The sequence below is a fragment of the Silurus meridionalis genome, chromosome 3, assembly GCF_014805685.1.
Source record: "Silurus meridionalis isolate SWU-2019-XX chromosome 3, ASM1480568v1, whole genome shotgun sequence".
NCBI classification, from domain to species: domain Eukaryota; kingdom Metazoa; phylum Chordata; class Actinopteri; order Siluriformes; family Siluridae; genus Silurus; species Silurus meridionalis.
Genome location: NC_060886.1, coordinates 2,945,719 through 2,970,255, shown reverse-complemented (window position 1 = coordinate 2,970,255; position 24,537 = coordinate 2,945,719). Strand labels below are relative to the sequence as shown.

Here is a 24,537-nt window from a genome sequence, read left to right as displayed (position 1 = left end):
ATAGTCCACCTGTGTGCACCTTCCTCCACTCTTATCGTCACCCTATGATCCTCCTTCTTTTTAAAATAAGTGTTCACCACTGCCATTTCCATCCTTTTAGCAAAATCTACCACCATCTGCCCTTCCACATTCCTCTCCTTAAAACCATACCTACCCATCACCTCCTCATCACCTCTGTTCCCTTCACCCACATGCCCATTAAAGTCCGCCCCAATCACTAACCGTTCTTTCCTAGGTACACCATCTACCACTTCATCTAATTCACTCCAGAATCTTTCCTTCTCCTCCATCTCACAGCCAACTTGTGGAGCATAGGCACTGATGACATTTATCATCATCCTTCAACTTCCACCTTCACGATCATCACCCTATCAGAAACTCTCTTCACCTCCACTACACTCTTACTGTACTCTTCCTTCAGAATCACCCCTACACCATTTCTCTTTCCATCCACACCATGATAAAACAGTTTAAACCCACCTCCAATGTTCCTGGCCTTACTCCCTTTCCACTTGGTCTCCTGAACACACAACATATCTACCTTTCTCCTCTCCATCATATCAGCTACCTCTCTCCCTTTACCCGTCATAGTACCAACATTTAAAGTACCAACCCGAACCTCCACTCTCCTACACTGCTCCTTTCCTGCCGTCTCTGTAGGCGTCTTCCTCCTCTCCTTCTCCTCCTTGACCAACAGTAGCCCAATTTCCACCGGTACCCTGTCGGCTAACGATACCTGTGGCGGTCGTTGTTAACCCGGGCCTCGACCGATCCGGTATGAAATTCTCATTTGTGATCCGCATATTTGATTTGGCACGTGTTTTACGCTGGATGCCCTTCCTAACGCAACCCTCCCCATTTACCCGGGCTTGGGACCGGCACTAAGAATGCACTGGCTTGTGCCTCCCTAATGGCTGGGTTAGAATGCTTTCCAAATGTCCCGTATAAAACTATGCCCTCAACAGTTATACGTTATACTTTACACCATTTTTATGCCTCAGATCAGGACCTTCTTCACCTCCACATCGTGTAGTAACCACCTGGAACACCTCATAGAGCCCATTTCCCTTATTTTCTTATAACAAACGAAAACTGCGTCTTATCAGTGAAAATATTTATTATTCTCTTATACTTTTACACTTTTATTATTTAATGATCGGTGTACACTGAACACTTTCAGAAGAACGTTACACTGGAAAAGTCCTGAACTACTCAGCAAGTGCTAAACAAGATGTCAAGAGCATCCTGGTCTGTTTCAGGAACTTCAGTGAGGTCGTGAAAAAATGGCCGCCCATGAAGGCAGACGTCCCGCTTCCCTTCAAACTCTTCAGTCATTCGAGACATGATGTTCGTGACGTCGTCTCTGGACATGTTCAGGGGCAACTGTCTGGTCATCCTCACAGCTTCCCCCTGAGAGAAAGAAAATCAGCAATATGTGAAGATAGAGGTAGAAGAAAGGAAGGAAGGAAGGAAGGAAGGAAGGAAGGAAGGAAGGAAGGAAGGAAGAACAAAGTAATTATAAGTAATAAAGTAATTGAAAAGAGGAAAGAAAGAAAGAAAGAAAGAAAGAAAGAAAGAAAGACAGAAAGAAAGAAAGAAAGAAAGAAAGAAAGAAAGAAAGAAAGAAAGAAAGAAAGAAAGAAAGAAAGACAGAAAGAAAGAAAGAAAGAAAGAAAGAAAGAAAGAAAGAAAGAAAGAAAGAAGACAACAAAGTATTAATTGAAGTAATAAAATGTATTTTTTTTTAAAAAGAAAGAAAGGACAAAACAAGAAAAGTAGTCTGATGGTAAAAAAATTGACAAAAAACAAAAATAATTATGAGAGAAAAAAAAGGAAAGAATTGATAAAGAATTGAGCATTATTCCTCCTCAGTGAGGGAATGTTATATATCTGATTGAAGTAGTGATGGAAGTAGTTGTGTTGAGAATAAGAGGAGAAGAGAAGAGGAGAAGAGAAGAGGAATAAGAGGAGAAGAGAAGAGGAATCTCTATGAGGTTAGAAGTTTTCCACCTCGAGGTAGTTGGAGACTTTGAGAGGTCTGCACTGCTGAAGCGTCTGGGCGTTCCTGTCCTTCACGGCCGTCAGGATCTCCCTCAGGTCAGCAATGCCGTAGAAAGGCATGCAGTCGGCCATCGCCGTCACTTCCACACCCGTCTCGGTGGACGAGGAACCTGGCCAGAGAAAGCACAGAGCGAAAGCACATCCACTCAGGTACGAGCTTCTCCAGGAAAGAATAATAAATAAAGGTTTGGATTTATGCTCGGGTTGGAGAAGGACTCGGAAGAGCAGAGCACCAAATTAGGCAGTAAACTAGTATTATGATGGAGAGAATCACACTGCAGCTTTCCAACACATGATTTCTAAACCTTTTCCTTTTTGATTAAGCGAAAGAAAGAAAAAAAGAAAGAAAGAAAGAAAGAAAGAAAGAAAGAAAGAAAGAAAGAAAGAAAGAAAGAAAGAAAGAAAGAAAGGAAGAAAGAAAGAAAGAAAGAAATGACTAAGACAGACATATAGACTGACAAATGGGGAAAAATGGTAATTAAATGAGAATAAAATGGAAATAAAGAAGAATGAAATAGAAATAAAATTGGAATAAAATAAAAATAAAATAAGAATAAAACAGAAACCCAATGGGAATATATTGGGAATAAAATCAGATGGTAATATAATAGGAATAAAATAGAAATAAATGGGAATAAAATGGTAATAAAATTTAAACACACTGGGAATAAAATGGGAATAAAATAAGAATAAGATGGGAATAAAATAAAAAGGGGATAAAATGGGAAGATACTGGGAAGGTGTGGTATGAGGTTGGCATGTTCTCCTGCACTCTGTTGAAAAGGGCAGATTCTTCCGAGGTGTTAAACCACAAAGCTGGGCAGAGGCTTCAGCTCCCAGCCAACGTTAACCACAAAGACCCATAGAGAGGAGCCACACACACACACACACACACACACACACACACACACACACACACACACACACACAGGTCTCAGCAGCTCTGAAGGTCAAACCAAAAAAGAATAACAAGATGAGGGATATTCCCCAAATATGCATCCATCCCTAATGTCTGAGCTCGGGAACTGATCTGGTTTCATAAATCAGAAAATATAAGAACAAAAAAACTCATAAACTCATAAATTCATTTTAATTTTCCATTTAAAATCAAAGAAATGTATTTTAGTTTAACTGAGTTTTTTTCAGGAGTACTCTATCTATCTATCTATCTATCTATCTATCTATCTATCTATCTATCTATCTATCTATCTATCTATCTATCTATCTATCTATCCATCCATCCATCCATCCATCCATCCATCCAAACATCTATCTATCCATCTATCTATCTATCCATCTATCTATCTATCTATCTATCATCCATCCATCCATCTATCTATCTATCATCTATCTATCTATCTATCCATCCATCCATCCATCCATCCATCCATCCATTCATCCATCCATTGTAGTATTACAGTTTCTAATTAAACTAAACATCCATCCAAACATCCATTCAAACATCCATCCAAACATCCATCCATCCATCCATCCATCCATCCACTGTATCATTACAACTCCCTATAACTAAGAGACCCCAAATATCCATCCAAACATCCATCCAAACATCTATCTATCCATCCATCCATCCATCCAAACATCCATCCAAACATCCATCCATCCACTGTATCATTACAACTTCTCTTTAAACTAAGAGACCCCCAAATATCTATCCAAACATCCATCCAAACATCTATCCATCCATCCATCCATCCATCCATCCATCCATCCAAACATCCATCCATCCATCCATCCATCCATCCATCCATCGTAGCATAACAACTTCTCTTTAAACTAAGAGACCCCCCAAACACACCAAAACTCACAGTCAACTCAGCTCTCTTACAGAAAGAGGGTTCTGATTGAACCAATTCCTCCACCCATTGGAGCCAAATCACAGGTCATCCATCCCTTCATCCATCCATCCATCCATCCATCCATCCATCCATAGGTAATACCTGGAGTAAGTCTGATCTGAAATCCATTGGCCACCAGTCTGACATCAGTAAAGAGAACTTCCCCAGTGAAGGATGGACTGCCTTTCTCCATATTCATGAGAACATCCATGTATTCAGGACCACCAAGAACACTGAGCAAAAAGACATAAATAAAGAAATTTAGAAATGTTAAAAGAAGAAAGTATAAAAAAAAATTCAATAAAATTTTCAATTAAAAAAATTTATTATATAAGAAAATTTAAAAAAGAAAGACAAAGAAATAAAGAAGAAAAAAAAATAGATAAATTCATTAATTACAAAGATATTTAGAAACAAAGAGAAAAAGAAAGAAGAATATAACAAAAAGTAAGAAAAGAAGAAAGAAAAGATTAAAGAAAGAAGAAAGAATATAAGAGAATGAAGCAAAGAAAGAAAGAAAGAAGGAAAGAAAGAAAGAACAAAATTTAGAAAGAAAAAAATGAAAGAAAGAAGATTATAAAAAAGAAAATAAGTACTTCAGTACATCAGTATAATTCTGATCTGAGAGGTTTTTTCTAACCCACAGGAGGTGAGAAGATGAGACACACTACCCATGTGTGAGCCGTATCGGAGTCTGCAGGTTCGCTGCTGGAAGTATATTATTCTCCAGAAGTCTCTTAAACAGCAGGGCTTCCTCCACCCTGAACGGATTTAACAACATGAGCTTTCTGCCACATGAAACAACCCAGGCGCAGTGAGAAGGCAAGCGGTTTACAAGCCGGAGGTTCTGCTCGCTTGGCCCAATTCGACGCTCGGGCTGAAGAGCTTGTCTCAGCGTGTCCATGCTGAACTGGAGACACTTGGACCCATCGGTAGGTTTCTTCTTTCTCTCGGGCTGAGAGGTGAAGAGTTTGTCCAGGGTCTGCTGATCGGACTCGGGGGCTTTACGTTTCACACCCTGGGGTTTGTTAAAAAGAGAATCGGCTTTCTGATGCTGACGGTCAAAAGTGACACCAGAGGAGGCATGCTTCTTCTGCTCATTGTAGGACTCCAGGGACTTCTGGGCTTTTTCTTCATACCTGAGATGGAACGAGCAACAGTTATGGATACGATTAACTGCTTCAAGCATAAAATATAGAGTCGTGCTGCAATAAACACCCATCTATTGTACAGAAACAGTGATTTAAAACTTTTCACAAAGATGAAAGAAAGAACGAACGAAAGAACGAACGAAAGAAAGTAAGAAAGAAAGAAAGAAAGAAAGAAAGAAAGAAAGAAAAACAATAAATAAAGAAAAGAAAGAGATGAAACAAAAAAAAAAAGAAGAGAGAGAGAGCAAAGAAAAATAAAGAAACAAAACAGACACGTAGAAAGTACTGGCAAATACTAAGATGAAACTTATCCTAATCTACAATAAATTGATAAAAGTATTGGGACACCTGACTTTCCGGGTTATATGTGCTTTTTTTTTCTTCAAAACTGTTCCCACAAACTTGGAGGTACACCACTGTATTGGATGTATTTAGATGTGTTGCATGAAATTTTCCCGTCACTTGAGCTTGGAGACCCAAATCTGTTGCAGCATCACCAGCATGATAAAACCTGGAGGATGTGAAAGATCTCCTGCTATAGAGCTCCAACCTTATTAAACACCTTATCTGACTGCACCCCAGACCTCCTCACCTCACTTACATCAGTCCCTGACTTTACTAACACCCTTGTCTATGAATGAGCACAAATCTCAAAAAAACCCAGTGGAACATCTACCCAGAAGAGTGGAAGTCATTCTAACAGGAAATGGGGACTAAATATGGAATAAGTTGTTCAAAAAGAGGAACATAACAATCTTATGGTCAGGTGTCCAATAATGTTTGTATTTATAGTATATGTGTTGCTGTCAAATCACCACACACGCATTACAAAACTATATAATAGAGGATTAGACCAAGAATAAAAAAGCATACAACCAAACATTATTTAAAAAAAATGAAATAACTGGAAATAACTTTAGCAAATATTTAACACTGCTAAATAATTCTATTTGTTTGTTTATTGAGCAAATTCTTGTCTTTTCTTTTCTATTTCTTCTATAATCTATTACAAATTCTGCAACATTTGGATTTCTATCCTTATTTTAATATTGTATTTAGTTTCATGTAATAGAGCAATTGGTAATGTGGTAATCTGTTGGTTATTTCAGATCAATTCAGTGTACCGGAATATATTTCAGATTTCTTTCAAGCATTGTTATGATTTTAAGCATTATTTCACACTGTGATCTAAAGATGTGCTTTATTTTTATTAATGAGAATTTAAAAAAAAAGTAATACATTCATTCATTATTATTTACTGATGAAATTATGAGTTTGATATAATCTTAGCCTCAACCCCCAATCCCTAAAACCCTTACCTATAACCTTAACTCTAAACCCCTAATTCTAACCTCAACCTTAAACCTAATCCAAAACCCTTACCATAACCTTAATCTTAACCTCAACCCCTAATCCAAAACCCTTAACCATAAACCTAACCCCTCATCTTAACCCCTAATCAAAACTTTACCCTAATCGTAATCTCAAACCCTAAACTCATCTCCTATTACCAATAACCCTCTTTAACCCAAACTCAACCCTAACCCTAACCCTAGATCTTAACTTTAAACCCTAATGCGAAATCCTTATCCATAACCGTAACACCAACCCCTAATCACAAACTTTTACCCATAACTCTAATCCTAATCTCAAACCTGAACCCTAAAATCATCTCCTAATCCAAAACACTTACCCATTCAACCCCTAATTTCAATATTTTACCAATAATTCTAACTCTAATCTTAAATTGTAAACTTTAACCCAAACCTCTTCCCCTAGCCCTAACACCTAACCCCAACACCTACCTCTAACACCTACCCCTAACCTCTAACCCTGACCCCTAGCCCTAAGACCTAACCCTGACCCCTAACACTAACCCCTAGCCTAACACCTACCCCTAACCTCTAACCCTGACCCATAGCCCTAACACCTAACCCTGACCCCTAACACTAACCCCGAGCCTAACACCTACCCCTGACCCCTAGCCCTAACACCTAACCCTGACCACTAACACTAACCCCTAGCCCTAACACCTACCCCTAACCTCTAACCCTGACCCCTAGCCCTAACACCTAACCCTGACCACTAACACTAACCCCTAGCCCTAACCCCTAACCTCTAACCCCTTTTATTTTTCCTCAAAACATGTCTGCGGTCATGAGATGAATCCACAGTTTCAACCGAGAGTTTCTTCCATTTCTGCATTAAACAGTAAATGTGCACTAACTGCAGGTGCATGCTGCGAGTGCAAAACGGATGAAACATCAGTCCTCATGCACTATAGGATTGTATCTGATTTGCAAAGAGAAAAAAATCTCATTTTAAATATAGCAAAACAGATGAATGGTTTGGGAACGAGTGGAAGATAAACGGCGTCATGTGGTGAATCACGGCATCAAAGGCAACCGCGAGTTCGAGAAGGATTACGATCAAAGAAAGATTTTTCCTGGCAATTCGTAACTTTTTCCTAAATATTTGGATTTTGTTTATACAAATGGGGCCGAGCGTGAAAACGCTTTTAGCCTGGAATATTTAGGATGATCTGCGTCTGTGATATAGTATCACTTAAAATAGTAAAAGCAACTTTACCATTTGAAGTTTTCAAAATTTGAGTCTAAGTTTTGGAATAAATCTACAAAGACAAAGCTGTAGCAGAGAGAGAGAGAGAGCATACTGTGGATGGACATCCATGTGGGATACAATAAATAAAAAATCTCCAAACATTCGTTCCATTAATTAATTTGAATCTGTGACTGCCAACAGCTTTTGTAATTCTTTGCTCATAAATACATACTGCTTGCTCAGATACACCAATCAGACATAACATTATGCCCACCTGCATAATATTGTGTTAATCCTGCTTTTGCTGCTGAAACAGTCCTAACCTGTGGAGCATCAACATCATGAACTTCTTAAGCAGTTTAAGCTACAGGAGCTTGTCTGTTGGATCGGACCACATGGACCAGCCTTCACTCCCCACGTGCATTAATGATTCTCGGCCGCCTACGACCCTGTCGCCGGTTCACCACTGTTCTTTCTTTGGAGCACTTTTAATAGATACTGACACTGCAGACCAGGAACATCTCACAAGAGCTGAGTTTTGAAGATGCTCTGACCCAGACGTCTAGACGTCACAGTTGGCACTCAAATCCTTACGCTCGCCCATTTTTCCTGCTTCTAACATCAACTTTGGGTGTCCAAGTTCTTATTTATCCCTCAATGTAGATCCACTCCTCCACCTGACCATGGCAATGAGACCTAAATACACTAAATGGACAAATGTTTGTGGACACCGAACCATACGAATGGTATGTTTTTCTTTTTTTAGCTCTACAGCTCTATAGCAGGAGATCTACCACTCAAACCCAGGTAAACAGGTCTTAATAGAGCTGACTTTGTGCACAGTGATGCAGGAACAGGTTTGGCTCTCCTAAATCAAGTGAAGGGAAAATGTAATATTACTGCATCCCAAAGACGTCCAAGACTAGTGTGTGCCTGCAGTTGTGTGGTAACAGTTTGAGAAGGAACCACATATCGCTGGAAAGACTGAATAAGTGTAAAGAGTTATGAACTAATTCTTAATAAAGACCTCATGCGCCACAGGCCCATGTGTGATGCGCCAGTGCAACATGACTTCACGTGAACTAGATTCCTAAAAAGGGTGTGCTACTTAACAGTGGCCGGAAAACGAGCCAAGCACTAGCTCAGGCTTGTTTATTACTGCACAATAGCACGCGAAAAGACATGGCTTTTTCCATACACCCTACCATACCTTCCACAAATGCCCCTGGATATAATGATGTGCTTTTTTCCATCTGTCCAATTAGACTCAACAGGCACGCAATCATTTGGATCTCTCTTTTTTTTCTTTTGCTTACTGTTCCTGAGAGGAATAATGGACTCGTTTCACAAGGTCTTTCCTTTTTCAGTTTGAGAGTTATGAAGATCAGATGATGCAGGCGATTACACACCAGTGTACTGCTCTCTTAAAGGATTCTGTAATTCAGTAATGACTCTAGCGTGCTGCCAGACAAGATTTCTCTTAGTTATCTCACTGCAATTAAACTATTTAAAGTTTAAAGTAAATTAATAAAATCATTCATTGTATTGAAACTCGTAGTGCCTCCAATATAAAGAACGACTGACCTGATCTAAAAATGTTTATATATATATATATATATATATATATATATATATATATATATATATTATATATATATATATACTGTATATATGTAAGGTTATATATAAAAAATCTTCACATATTATATGCTCATACTGAGGTTTAAAATTATTATTCTAATAAAACCAAAAAGATTTTGCTGAAAAAACTTTTTAATTGTCATATATATGAGTTTGTAGTATAATATTTATACTTATGTTAAACTTTATAGTAAAATAAATTATATATATATATATATATATATTATATATATATATATATATATATATATACATATATATATATATATATATATATATATATATATATATATATACAGTATATATATATATATATAACAAATAAATTTGTATGTATCTATTTTATTTTATTATATTTTTTATTTAATTTTATATATATATATATATATATATATATATATATATATATATATATATATATATATATATATATAAAATATATTAATGTGTGTGACATATTAAATTTTATTGGATTTTAAGTGTAAATAGCATATTTTTACAAACAATTTAAAGAATTCAGGTTTAGTTATATGAACATAAAAATAAATAATATGTTTGATTTATTTATTTATTTATTTTTAAATAGCTGAAGACAAAATTTTAACTTTTACTTTTAAAAGTATCCACAGAAGAAAAAGACAGAAGTATTACAGCGCAGCTAAATATGTTTAATGGACAATGGATTCTGACAGGATAAACATTTTGGGAAAATTTCTCCTTATAATAAATATTTATGTTAGTTCTGAGTGCACTATCTGGCATAATGTGTAAATAATTTGATTATTATTGATTATTGAAATGAGATATGTTTTTTTTACCCAACATCAACCTTTATTTCATGCAATTTGTTGTTTAAGCACGATCACTATCAATCAACTGATTGATCAGATTGAGAATCTTCAGGTAGACATGCCTAGATAAAGGGAAAAGGAATTTCAGCATCCAGGTTGTATTAAAAGGTTTTGAGACTAGCTCTGTTTACCAGAAAGTACTTTATTGCTCTACAATATGGTGCTCCCAGCATTCCTGCTACTTCCATAGGAGCCTTATCTGACAAGTAGGGAGGGTGCGGAAGCAAGATCGTGTCGTTTCCGGCGAGAAACCCGTGTAAGGAGAGCTCAGTGACCGGGTGTGCAGGTGGTCAGAATAGCAGACGTGGCCTGACATGATTTCTCACAGTTATCTTATTGCAATTAAACAATTTAACGCAACAAAAAACAAAAACAAAGAAAAGACTGATACTGCTTGCTGTAATGGAACTCTCAGTGCTGCCAACTGGCAGAACAACAGACATGCAAGTTATATTTCAAGCATCTTCACAGATTATTCTCTAATAGTAAAGTTGAGAGAAAAATAACATAGTCAAACAAAATTATTTTCAAATAAAACCAATAGATGTTGCTATAAAAGTCAAAGAATTCTCTCATTTGATAAACCCCCCCCAAAAAAACTATTTGAAATATACACCATCCTATGAAGCACATTGGTGGTACTATTGTCTTATTTAATGGTTGGAATGGGAGCCCAGGAAACTTTGAAAAGGTTGAGACCAAAAAGAATGGGTGCAAATAACGAGTGGTCAGAATAGCAGCCGTGGTAACGCTCAGAATACCACCAGTTACACAAGTCCCTACGATGTACACATGTGTCTCAATGTCTTTCGGCACACTGATTTTGGAAGGTCGGTGCTCCCAGCGACTGTGCGTGTAATCTGTTGCCGTGTTACAAAACTAGTCTGGAAAGTTTTTGATACCGCCTTGTATAACTTAAAAAACGATGAAATGGAGCGGATAAAATGACTTCTGAACTGTTCTCATGAAGATTGATCATCGTCAGACTCGGGGCACCTTTGCGAATCCTTTAGGACCAATAGCATTAGTACGAAGTGTTTAGTCTTAAATCTCTGAGAGGACATATGATAAAGACTTTAGTCAAAAGCATGTAAATGAAGCTTTTTAAAAGCTAACTAGGAGCAAGATGGGAATACCCCCTGGTATATAAAATGTACCAACGAATTCCTTTCTTATTAATACCCCAAATATTCACAGTTGATCTGATTTATTTTTATTTTTACATACTATAAACCACCTCTACACTGACACTGACTTATGTGAGATTCGGTTGTTGTTATAAATACACCATGGCATTCTCCGGAATCCTGAATACCTCTTTTACAGCGGAAACATTATTGACCAGCGAACCAAGTAATCAAACCCAGTTGTCTGGAAAACACGACCGTAGTTCATATCAATCCCTCTCTGCTTTGGACGGCAACCCGGACAAATCAAGCAGACTTTCCACACCATATTTTATGCTTGCAAGTGGCAAGTCTATTCCGTCTACCCTCCTCCCTCCCTCCCTAAAACCAAGAGAGTGAATCACAACAACTGGAAAATGCAGCTTTGGGAGTGAAATCTGGAAACTTACTTCTTTCTTTCTTCCTCCCCGAGGCTTTCCCATCTCTCTTTTACAGCAGCAGTGACATCCTGCAGACTGGCTCGTGGCTTCTCCAGCAGGACGGATGATCTGGTGTCCTGCTCAAACAGAGCAAAGGCGGAAAGTGGCTGACGCACAGAGCGGCTGCTGATCAGGTCGTAGGCCGTTAATTTGGCCGTTTTCGCCACTATAACATTTGTGGCTCTCTTGCACGGGTTGCTACTTTTCGTTCCGACTTCGGGATCGAGGTCAACGTCATTTTGAGCTCCTGGCTGATGGAGCTTCACAGGCTCTAGACGGTCTCCAGTGGTGGGATCTGTGAAAGCCTTACCCATGGTCCAACTCTCTGCCGAGATCTCCTCGGTACAGCTCTCTTGTTTGTCCTCAGGAGGGATTGTAGAATTCAACCCTACGTTCTCGGAAAACGATGAATCGCTTAAACTTGTGTTGATTATCCAATCTTCTGATGATGAAGACGAGCTTGTGTTAGCAGTACCGGGTGATGTCTCACTGTCCTTTTTGATTGGAGTGGCGTTGCCAAGCACCAATGGTGTAGAAACCACGCTAGACTGTGGTGCTTCTTTTTCCTGCACTTTCTCAGGTTCTTTAGTAAGTTCCACCACAGAATGAGACTGTTCTGCCGATTCATGGCTTTCATTCCCAACAGAATAAGAGCCATATAATGAGATCAGAACAGACTCCACGGCTAAAAGCACAGCATCCTGAAGGGGGAATTAATAGAAAACATCGGATTGGTGGGTGGAAATGAATTTGAATGTAAAATGATGCAGTGATGTTCAATGACATGTGTTTGTACCTTGTTCTCGAGCATCACTTGCAATTTGTCTGGGGTCAGATTAACATCCACGCTCGAGCCAGGGACGGTGATGTTCAACATCATGATTGGAAAGCGGCGACCAGCCGATTCGTTATTCGAATGAGCTGAATTAGCATAGTATTGCTTTACAAGCTGGAGGATAAAGAAATGTAAAACTCCATGAAGGAAAGCTATGGAACCTGTTAGTGGGTGGATATGTGTAAATGGCAGCAGGTGAACATTTTGTCCTCAAAGCTGATGTTAGAAACAGGAAAAATAAGTCAGCGTAAGGATTTGAGTGAGTTTAACAAATTGTGAAGACTAGACGACTGGGTCAGAGCGTCTCCACGCTACAGCTATTGTGGGCTGTTCCCAGTCTGCAGTGGTCAGTATCTCTCAAAGGTGGTCCAGTTGACCACTTCCTGCAGGTGGGGAGCGAAGGTTGGACCATTTGGTCCGATCCAACAGTCGAGCAACTGTAGCTCAATTTGCTGAAGAGGTTAATGCTGTTAATGCTTTATGGATCAGAATTGTTTTTGAGGCAAAACCGGACCAACACAATATTAGGAAGGTGGTCGTAATGCTATGCCTGATTGGTGTTAATCCACACAGCACTGTTTCTTAGCATTGGCAAACTAGACACAACCCACTGGGGGGCCTCATCCTCACCCATTAAAATTATTTACCTGTTTTTACATACTTGAATTCAGGCAATTTTGGAATGATCATTAAATGGGTGGGTGACGATAGTAGTCAAAAAAGCTAGAAACAACCCTGTATACAAACGCACATATGTACATATATACATAAACATAATGTATCTGACCACTGGAACATTATTGGGTACAGCCATCTTGGTCCACAGAAATCTTTTTTCCCTCTTGATGTCTCCCAAAGTTTGGATTATACCAACAATAAAGAGTCGGCCATAATACAGTGCACCTAAAGCAGAAAGGTTTAAGGGACCTTGCTCAAGGGCCCAAGTAACAGCTTGGCGGTGCTGCGGCCTTGACATCTACCTACCTTCGGAACAGTAACTCAGAGCCTCAACAGTAATTCTTATATTCATCTCTATCTCTATTGTGTAATAATGAGAACACACCTTTAGGATGTCTTTGTGATTCACAGGACGGTTGTTCACATAAATAAACATCTTGTCTGAGGTACTGGAACTCATCATGTTGAGATCGGAGTTTGGCTTCGGAAAGTATCCTTCGATGCTAATCTGTTTAAAGAAGGAGAAGAACAATGCTTCATTTCTCACGTATACGCTAAAGCAAAAGAAAATTATTTTCTTCACATATAGGGCGCAGGGGCAGCCATGATACTGCCTCTCTGTAAAAAAGAAGGTTAAGCCCTTTTTCTCAAAGTCCCAACAGTGATAGATTGGCAGAGGTGGGGCTTGAATTCATGACTTTCTAAACAGTCACCTAGAGCTTTAACCACTGAACCTGGAATGCCCTGTGAAAATGGGATTGATCAATTCAGAGTTTAGAAATCCTGTGATGAACTGATTTTTTTAAGGTATTTTAAGGTTTAGCGTCAAAGAGAAGTCCTGCATCCATGAATTTTTAGAATGATCTCAAGAATGATCATTAAATTCAGGATATGCATAACCTAATCCAAAACCTGCATCTCTCAACATGACATGCACAATTTATCTGTGTAAAATGGTAAATTTTTTCACATAAATTCACACTGCTGTGTCTTTGACCCCCATCGGACTGCCTAATTAGGATTTCCCAGGCCAGTCAGAATGCATTTGTCATCTCATAACTAGCCGCTCTTGCCAAGCTCCTATAATCTTCGCTTGGCAAAGCAAAAAAAGTTGGCAAAACGCAGTATATGTGCAGCAAAAGTGAGAATCGAGACTAGAAACCGTCCCTATATTTGGATGCTTCTGAATTAAACACTTGGTGAATGAGGGCATTTTTTTTTCTTTTTATAATTGCTGGCATTGTGACTTCCACATTAAGCGCTCGTTAAGTACACGCTGCTGTTACAGCATTTTCTCAATTACTGCAGCACAGGTGAGCCCCGTCCCTGGAGTTTCGCGGACTGAAAGGAAACTATTATTCCAGGATAACAGGATGTGGATCACACTGCCAAACAAAAAGTCTTCTGCCATGAAATTCAATTAATGTCATTTGGGAAATCAGTACAATGACAGTGGATGGAGGAGGAGGGGGGAGGGGGGAATAAAAAAATGACCTGGCTCATTCGAAAAAAATTTCAACATGACCGGAGCAGCAGAGTCGAAAAATAATGAGAGGAGAAAAAAGAATTGAGGTGGGAGTGTAAAAGGATTTAAAGACTTTGGTTTGGATTTGTGTTAACTACTGAATTGTAACTTTCTTAAATCCGTTCCGACCCCGAGTAAAGCGTTTCCCCTCCGGTATAAACGATACCCCGATTGAAGCCAAGAAGCTGCTATGAACGGCATCCTTCCCTGCCTGTATGACCCGTACGGAGCACCCTGACGCTTCGCTGGGCTCTGCACGTGTCACATTCATGAGGTGGATGGGGCTCGAGGGGGTTAGGAAGGATTCGCTTACGTTCTTGGCACGGTCTCCGGCCTGATGAGTGCACTTCTCTCTCGGATAATGACTGATTGCTGAAACAGACACGCTCGAGAAGAAGGCATTAAGAAAAACAAACAATAAATTTGTTTTTCTCCACGTAACGCGGACGCTCGATTCCGAGAACGCCTTATAAATAACACGTGTCCTCGTCTAGGCTTGCAGACGGCATGATGCATGTTCCTCCGTCTTGCACACGCGTTCCTCTATACGTTCAGCGAGGGGCCACGCAGAGGAAATTCCTGGTGCTTTCGCGTACAGAGAGGCGAACATATGGTGCGGCGATTAAAGCGCTGAGGCAGGGCGTCAGCACACGGTCCATCCACCTGACCTGTTAGACACCTGTTACTTTCAGGGGCCGTGTGACGTGAGGGAATTCTCACTGTATTCTGGGCGTATGTGTTATTAGAGAGACCCTGAGAGGACCGACGTGGTGTGTGATCACTTTGTACACCTTCTCACACAACTCCAGGCTGAAATTTGTTTGCGGTTTTTCAGGGTAATGAATTTGCTTATACAGATGCAGAGTTTGGAGATGCTTCAGGTCCAAAAAATTGCCAAAAGTATTGGGACACCGACCTATTTTGTGAAGTGGTTCTTTCCCAAACCCCAAAGTTGAAGGCACACATTTGTATAGGACGCCTTCGGTGGTGAGAGCGTTACATTTTCCCTTGCCTTGAGGAACTAACCTATTCCAACATGACAACACCTCTGATATGGCTCACATGGTTTGGAGTCGAAGATCTTGAGTGGCTCCGAAAGCTACTAATTACCATTGGGATGAATGTGAACGCTGACAGCACCCCAGGCCTCCTCACCTCATTTACATCATCACCCTTGTGGCAGAACGAATTTTACACAAAATCTGGTGGAACATCTTCCCAAAAGAGTGAAGGTTATTGGAACAGCAAATGGGAAATCAATGTGGAATTGGATGTTCAAAAAGGATCATCCAGTAGTCAGGTGCGTACATAACACAGAGCTTACAGTTTTTAAACGTTTTAACAGTTTTTTCAGAGCAATCATTTTTATTCCTAGGAATGTGATTGCAAACCACAACGTTCTGATACACTAATACTGGGGGTGGTGGTAGATTAGTGGTTAAGGCATTGAAATTTGGACCCAAAAGTTGAGTTCAAATCTCAGCCTCAACAAACCACCATTCCTGGGCCCCTGAGAAATGTCCTTAATCCCATAGCTACTGAGATGTATGAATGGGGAATAAAAGTTGCTCTGGATAAGGGTTTCTGCCTAATGCCGTAAATGTACTATAGACATATATTTAAGAATCATATGTTACTGCTATAAGAGTCCAACTGTGGGTTAAAGAAACCGGAGAGCAACTTTGAATTATTATTATTATTTTTTTTACTTATTCCAATTCAGTGAAATATTTGTATTTTTTTACATATATGTAAATTACCTTATGTGTATATATGAACATATATTTATGTATATTTTATATATATAGGTAGTTGTCGACTTACAACCTATGCAACTTACGACCATTCGACTTTACGACCACAATCGCTATCCGCAGCGTACGTTATTTTTTTACCAGCTTCCGGCATAATTTCACAGTACTGTACGTATAGCCTACTCTACTTACAACCAAATCGTGTTACGAGTGTGCTATACAGCTTCCGGCATCATTTGACAGTACTGTACATATAGCCTACTCTACTTACGACCAAATCGTGTTACGACCGATTTTTCAGTCCCAGTTGTGGTCGTAAGTCGACGACTACCTGTATAATTTTCTTGGTTCTCCTCACCAGGGCGTCATCACACATGCTGGACACCATCTGAGCCAAACAAGTTTTTTTTAGTCTCATCAGACCACAGGACATGGTTTCAGTAATTCATGCTCTTGGACAGGTTTTCTTCACCAAACTGTCTGTGGACTTTCTTGTAAGCAGCTTCAGAAGAGGCTTCTTCTGAGACGATGGCCTGCAGACCGACTTGTTGTAGTCTGACCTTAAAGCTTCAGCACTCATGGGTCTTTTTTTTGAAGTTGCTTCTGCACCTGACACACAGCACGAGGACTTGACTTCTTTGATGGACCATTACGAGGTCTGTTCCGAGTGGAACCCGTGTTGAAAAACCTCTGTATGACCCTGACCACTTTACTGTTACTGAGTTTCAGGGTGTTTCTGATCTTCTTACAGCCTCGGCATCTTTGTGGAGAGCAACATTTCTAATTCTCAAAACCTCTGTGAGTCTTTACCATGAGGTGCATGTTGAACATTCAGTGTTCAGTATGAGAGAATTGTACAAATTTGTATGGATCTGTCAAGCAGACAAAAACATGAACATGATGAACAGGACATGTGGCTTTGCATAATAAACACAATACAGTTGTTATTACTTAGGGTGTACTCACTTTTGTTGCCAGTTATTTTGTCAATAATGGCTGTAATGAGGACAGTAAATCTGTATAATAAATGAATAATCTGAATTAAATATAACCTATTTATTCAGTTTACACAATATCTCCTTTCTTGCACTATCCATTATATATAACCCTCTTTGTGCACTGTTTATATTCATATAATTTATTTCATATTAATTCATCTATTATTAGTTATTTATATATATCATATACCATTGCCTTACCACCCAGAACATTTTTGTAATAATTTTTCTCTGTCCACAATCCACTTCTGGTTAGATGCTAACTGTATTTCGTAGCCTTGTACCATAACGTGCATTGGCAATAACGTTAAATCTTATCTAATCTAATCTAATCCAAGATTTAAATAGATATGACAGTCACTGGTGATTTCATTCCAAGTAGAGTAGCACATCATAAAAATAAAAAAAGTTTGCAAATTGGGACTCAATGCAGAACAGAATGAGTATTCAATAGGTTTGAAGCTCTACAGCTGGATATCTTCCACTCCAATCCATGTAAAGCAGATCTTCATGGAGCAAAATTTTATGCTAGCGCATCCAAAGAGGTCCAATACAAATGTGTACCTCTAATATTTACAAAACATTAAAGTTTGTGGACATTGTGTGATTAAATATGTAGTAGTTCCCCACTCTTCTAGGAAGATGTTCCACCAGATTTTGGAGTGTGCTTGTGGACATTTGTGTTCATCATCCCCAGGGTGTTAGTAAAGGCAGGTACTGATGTAGGTAAGGTAAGGAGACCTGGGGTGCCGTCAGTGTTCACATTCATCCCAAAGGTGTTCATTAGGGATGAGATCAGAGCTCTATAGGAGAAGATCTTCCACTCCAACCTATACAAAGTAGATCTTTGTGCACAGGGGCAATGCCATGCTGGAACAGGTTTGGGTTTCCAAGTTCAAGTGAACGCAAAATTGTATTATATAACATCCAAAGATACAACTGAGTACCTCTAGCTTTGTGGTAACCGGTTGGAGAAGAACCACATGGGTGCATCTTAATAAATTAGAATATCATTTAAAAGTTGATTTATTTTATTAATTCAAAAGAAAAAGTGAAACTGGTATATTATATAGAATCATCACACAGACTGATGTTTGTGATTATTTGATGACTTTGGCTTACATCTAGTAAAAACTCAAAATTCAGCATCTCAGAATATTATAATATTGTGAAGAAGTTCAATATTGGAGACACATGGTTTCACACTCTAATCAGGTCATTAAATCCAAACACCTGCAAAGGTTTCCTGAGCCTTTAACTGGTGTCTCAGTCTGGTCCAGTCTCCACAATCATGGGGGAAAACTGCTGACTTGACAGTTGTCCTGAAGACAATCATTGACACCCTACACATGGAGGGTGAGACACAAAAGGTCATCGCTAAAGAATCTGCTGTTCACAGAGTGCAGGATCCAAGCACATTAATGGAAAGTTGAATAGAAGGAAAAGATGTGGTAGAAAAAGGTGAAACGAAGCCCATTTAATAATTTGGGGAGATTCTCAAAGAGTGGACTGCAGCTGGAGTCAGTGCTTCAAGAGCCTCCACACACAGACGTCTCCATGGGCTACAACTGACGCATTCCTCGTGTCGAGCCACTGCTGAACCAGAGACAACATCAGAGGTGTCTTACCTGGGCAAAGCACAAAAAGGACTGGACTGTTGCTCAGTGGGCCAAAGTCGTCTTTTCAGATGAAAGGAAATAATATTTTGCATTTCCTTTGGAAATCCAGGTCACAGAGTCTGGAAGAATAAGACAGGAGAGGCACAGAATCCAAGATGCTTGAGGTCCAGTGTAAAGTTTGCACAGTCAGTAGTGGTTTGGGGAGTCGTGTCATCTGCTGGTGTTGGTCCACTGTGTTTTATCAGGTCCATGTTCAGCACAGCGGTCTACCAGGAAGTTTTAGAGCACTTCATGCTTCCCTCTGCTGACCAGCTTTATGGAGATGCTGATTTCATTTTCCAGCAGGATTTGGCACCTGCCCACACTGCCAAAAGCTTTACAAGTTGGCTAAATGACCATGGTGTTGGTGTGATTGACTGGTCAGCAAACTCACCAGATCTGAACCCCATAAAGAATCTCTGGCTTATTGTCAAGAGGAAAATGAGAAACAAGAGACCAAAAACAGCAGATGAGCTGAAGGCCACTGTCAAAAAAACCTGGGCTTCCATACCACCTCAGCAGTGCTACAGACTGACAGACTGATTGCCTCCATGCCACGCTGAATTGAGGCAGTAATTAAAGCAAAAGGAGCCTCTACCAAGTATATACAGTAAATGAACAGACTTTCCAGAAGGTCAACAATTGACTAAAATGCTTTTTTGATTGGTCTTATGAGTGAATTGGTGGGTTTTGTTGAATGTGAGCACAATTAAAATAAATATACACTTCATATCAGTTTTTGTGATGAATCTATATAATATATACGATTTTCACATTTTGTAATGAATTGCTAAAATAAATAAACTTTTTATCGATATTCTAATTTATTGATATAAGAAAATAAATGATTTTCAGAAGATACAAATTAAATTTAATGTACAGCATTAATGCACCATTTAAAACAAACCATTGAACCGATACGAAATCCAATCCAACAGGACCCTGACAAACAATTAACTAATGATGAACTGGTGAAAGTTGGAAGTTGTCCCAGGTCAGTTAATAGAGCAAATGGACACCTCTTTTTTATTACTTTATCCACTGCCTCTTTAAATATGGACTGGATATTTAGTATCAAACGTCCATGGAAAAAAAAAACTTTCGAATAGTCCAGTTATGACAACGATGCTAAAAAAGTAGGGCACCATGTGTCCACTCACAATAGCTTCCTTTCCAACTGCGCAGATTGACGTCATTGTGTTCCAAATTAAAATGACCACTGCATCGCACTCCAGAACCCAAGATCTGCCCTTCATGAAGAAGAGGAAAAACAACCAGGGCAGCTCTCGCAACAGGAAACCGAGGTGGAAAAGGTCAAGGGCTTATGTAAGGAACTGATCTGAAGGAGGGCCTCCAAAACAAAAACAGTATTAAAAATGGGCTAGGAACCACGCTCCACATCTGTCAGGTGGGATTAACTGCAAACAGAATGGCATTTAACAGATTTCATCTGCCGTGTCTGAGCAGAAACAAACTGGCTCCGGGAGCTCGGAGGAGTACCACCGAGAAAAACAGTCAATCTTTACAATTGTGTGCGTGTTTAAGAGACAGGAGGACGACCAGGAAAGTCGTAACCAGGTGCCGAGAGCCGCTTGTTGGTTGTTCGTTGGCATAGCGAACGATGTGAACTCTCCGCAGCTGAGCATGTGACCGAATGCCCGTTCTTTGCGTGCGCTGCCCAGGGAAAGCGTAATTGGTGCCAGCACAGCATGAGAGCGGCTCTTCGCCAGCCTGGCCATGCTGAGATCCTCTGACACGCGCACTTCACATGTTCTGGAGCCCAAACTGACCGCTAGAAATCTCTGCTATGTTCAGTGCAAGATGTTAATGCATTACATTTTATTGCAAAATGACACAGGACACAATGCGATGCTAGAGCTTAGGGTGTCTAGCTGGAAGGATGTTGAGGGTGAGAAAAGCTAAATAATGTGCAGACGCAATTCTACAGTTGCACAGATAAGGGACGGGGAAGGTGTAATTGAACAAATTATGATCTATTTTGTACACAAACACTTCTGTTGATTAGTAAAGGGGATTATGGAGCAGTGGTGGACAGTAAATAAGTAAATGTAATTTGGTTTTAAGAAGGTTTTAAACTTATGATAATTTGGATAAAAATCAATCAGTGTTTGACTCAGTGTTAAATATCATTCTATTAATAGATTTTTGTGTTATGAGTAGCATTAAAGTCTTTTCAAATAAACTGAGCTGATTAAGCGAAGAGTCTTGCAGGAAAAAAAATGATAATACGAACATTATAGCCATAATAAATCATAGTTCTTTAGACACTTTCAAGTTAAATTTTAAAGGGAGCACTTTTACTTTCACTGAAGTAATATTTTACCGAGTGAATTTCTACTTTTACTCAAGTAGACTGTTTATGTACTTTGTTCACCACTGTTATAGTAGATACCAGATCATAGCAACAATAAAAGAGGGCATATTTAAGATACTGCAAATAAAAAATTTGTGTGCACCACGTGAACATGCTTTCCACTTTTCCAACACCCGAATTTTATTCTGCCTTTTTTGAAGAGTAACATCAAACAATTCAGAAAAACTGTAAAACCATGAAATTGCTCTCATAAATAGAGGTCGAGCGATTCAATGGTTTTGCCGATTAATCGGCACTGATGGCTAATCGCTGGAACTAGCGACTATTGGCAAAAATCCATACAGATAGTTTTTCCAGCTTCTGGTCCGCTGTCATTACGAGAGCAGCCTCTAGAGTTGAATCAGTGACACTACATACTGTTTTTTTTTAGTTATAAATAGTATAATTACATTTATTCATTATTATATTAAATTTTTTTTCTCCTATTATTCATTACATTTTTTTTGTAATAACGTTCAATACTATTTTACGTGGAGTGCTATGTTTGTTTGTTTTTATCCAGTATCCATTTTAAAAACTACTGGATGATTAATCATTTATCGGCAAGCACAATCCAACCTCCAGCTATTGTTATTAGAAAAATCTGTAGACCTTTAACCTTTAACTTTAAGGTTACTTATCAAAGACTGCAAACCAAATCAAAAAACCAAATTGAACAGAAACGACACTATAAATTATGTTTTATTATTGTGCTTTATTAGCATCATCTGGAATACAAATGCCAACCATGGCATCTAGCTAACAACAAAAGATACATACCTAGATAAATAAAATGACAGTAGAAAAAAATCTGAGGAAATTGTTGCTGTTTCTGTCTACCTTGCTTTGTTTCTACTGTCATTCTCTTTAGCTAGCTAGCTTCTGGCATTAGCTAAATGCCATGAATGGGATTTACGGTTAACTTCAGCAGATGATATAATAAATAAGCTTTATTAGTATCATTTTGGTTGAACTTGGTGTTGGTAACAACTGCTTAAGAAATAAATGGTGAGAAAGTAAAGAAAGAGATTTGAAGCTGCAGTTATGCTACGATAAAACAAAATGCTGTTCGGCTTGACAAAAGCAAAAGGTGCTTAGCTTTCCTCGATTTCAAAGCTTAAAGATCATGAAATGTCCAGAATCATGCCACAATGTCTGAGTTCACAAGTTGTGATGAAACGTTCACGTTTTTAAGTATGGCTTTGTTAAGGAGGTCAATGTTAACTGTGATTATAGTATGTAGTTTCTAATTCTTAGTCTTAAAATATACATTTATGAACAAATCTGAGGTAAACATTGATGTTTGGGTTGGTCTTATTCATTCTGTATGTTGTATATGTAGCTAGCTTATAAGTAGCTAGCTTTTATAAGCTAGCTACTTATGAGGTAAGTCTTGACATTCCAGTAAATTTTATCCCATTTTTACTATCGTTCTTTCTTTATTTTGCAGTCATTAGCTATTTTTTTGTGAATTTTCTGTCTACCAGTTGACTAGCCAAAGGATTTCAATGACACGAACAAAGCTTTGCCACAAAGAGGTTGAACGCAGTGGGTTTTGATCTGAGGGACTACCTGGGCAGAATGCTGAGTCAAACAAAAAAGAAAAGAAAGAAATTTCAGTGCTGAGGAATGCACAGGCAAGGCGAAGAGAAACAGTGCTCCTGGGAGAGGGGAAGAGCCCTTTGCAGTGAAAATGTTATGTGAGTCCCTGAGCTCAGTTTCCCTGCAGGAGCCGAGCGATGTTTTAAGTCAAATTTAGCTCAACGTGACATGTCAAGACTCCACTGTTTATTCATTTGGAGCTTTTTAGAAAACGTGGCAATTGGGAGAACAAGGTTTGGAAGCTGATGAATATCTACTTTCTTTTTCTTCTGGTTGTATAAAAATAATACTAATAAGGTGAGCTGTTTTTTTTTTTTTTTTTTTTTTACTTTACACAAGTTGGCGCAAAAGTCAAGTGCAAAGGTTTGTTGTACCCTTTTTAAATGTGAATAGAATAAAAATGGAGCCCGTGGCCAGAAATTTCCAATCTGGGGAATTTTCGTATCAATGGAAAAATTGAGAATTATTTAAATTCCTTCCATGAAAATTTGATATGACACAGTAAAGCGACAAATACATCTGAAAAAACATCTGAAATGATGTAGTCTCTCAAATGGAATCAATGGTACAAAAATTAAAGGTTAGCTTACAACGATCGACCTCTCATTGATTGTGTACCAGGTGGTATCAAAATGTTTCGAGACTTTATTCATCTACGTTTACACACTATGACCTTTAAAATAGTCCCCTTGCTCAGCGTTTTCAGCGCTCCTGCCACTTCAGGAATGTGTCCTGGAAGTCTTCTTTTCGAAGTACATCAAGCACCTTTTGTTATTTTTGCTGAATCTCCGCAATGGTCAAAACGTCGACTTTTTAGCTGGATCTTCAGCTGGATCTTCATCTTTCTTCTTCTTCTTCTTCTTTCAGCTTCTCCCATTAGAGTTCGCCACAGCGGATCATCCATCTCCTCTACATCTGACTTCATCACACCAACTACCTGCATGTCTTCTCTCACAACATCCAAAAACCTCCTCCTTAGTTTTCCTCTTTTCCTCCTTCCTGGTGTCTCCATCCTCAGCATTCTCCTACTGATATACCCCATGTCCCTCCTCTGCATATGTCGAAACCATCACAATCACACCTCCCTCGCCTTGTCTCCAAGACGTCCAACATGCGCTGTCCCTCTAAGAAACTCATTTCTAATCCTGTCCATCGTCGTCACTGCCAACGAAAACCTCAACATCTTCAGCTCTGCTACCTTCAGCTCCACCTCCTGTCTTTTACTCAATGCCACTGTCTCTAAACCACACACCATCTCAGGTCTCACCACAGACCTATAAACTTTCCCTTTCACTCTCACAGATACTCTTCTATCACAAATCACTCCTGCTATCACTTTTCTCCACCTACTTTTTGAACTAAAATACATTAAAACGCAAGTTTTC

General features: G+C 39.0%; 1 protein-coding gene across 2 annotated transcripts in view; it reads right to left on the bottom strand.

Moving 5' to 3' along the window:
- Nucleotides 1-1,099: 1,099 nt before the first annotated feature.
- The window catches only part of pms1 (PMS1 homolog 1, mismatch repair system component), a 34,258-nt gene continuing 10,820 nt past the window's right edge, over nucleotides 1,100-24,537 (bottom strand). Inside the window, exons 7-13 of one of the 2 annotated variants that reach the window (XM_046845931.1) lie at nucleotides 13,627-13,749; nucleotides 12,525-12,677; nucleotides 11,699-12,429; nucleotides 4,589-5,056; nucleotides 4,020-4,150; nucleotides 2,011-2,171; nucleotides 1,100-1,410 (exon numbers count right to left, since the gene is read on the bottom strand). In XM_046845931.1, coding sequence (XP_046701887.1) covers nucleotides 1,213-1,410; nucleotides 2,011-2,171; nucleotides 4,020-4,150; nucleotides 4,589-5,056; nucleotides 11,699-12,429; nucleotides 12,525-12,677; nucleotides 13,627-13,749 — 1,965 coding nt within the window. In that variant the 3' untranslated portion in view covers nucleotides 1,100-1,212. Of the gene's footprint in view, nucleotides 1,411-2,010; nucleotides 2,172-4,019; nucleotides 4,151-4,557; nucleotides 5,057-11,698; nucleotides 12,430-12,524; nucleotides 12,678-13,626; nucleotides 13,750-24,537 lie in introns of those variants that run through there. The other variant, XM_046845932.1, reaches the window with a different exon arrangement.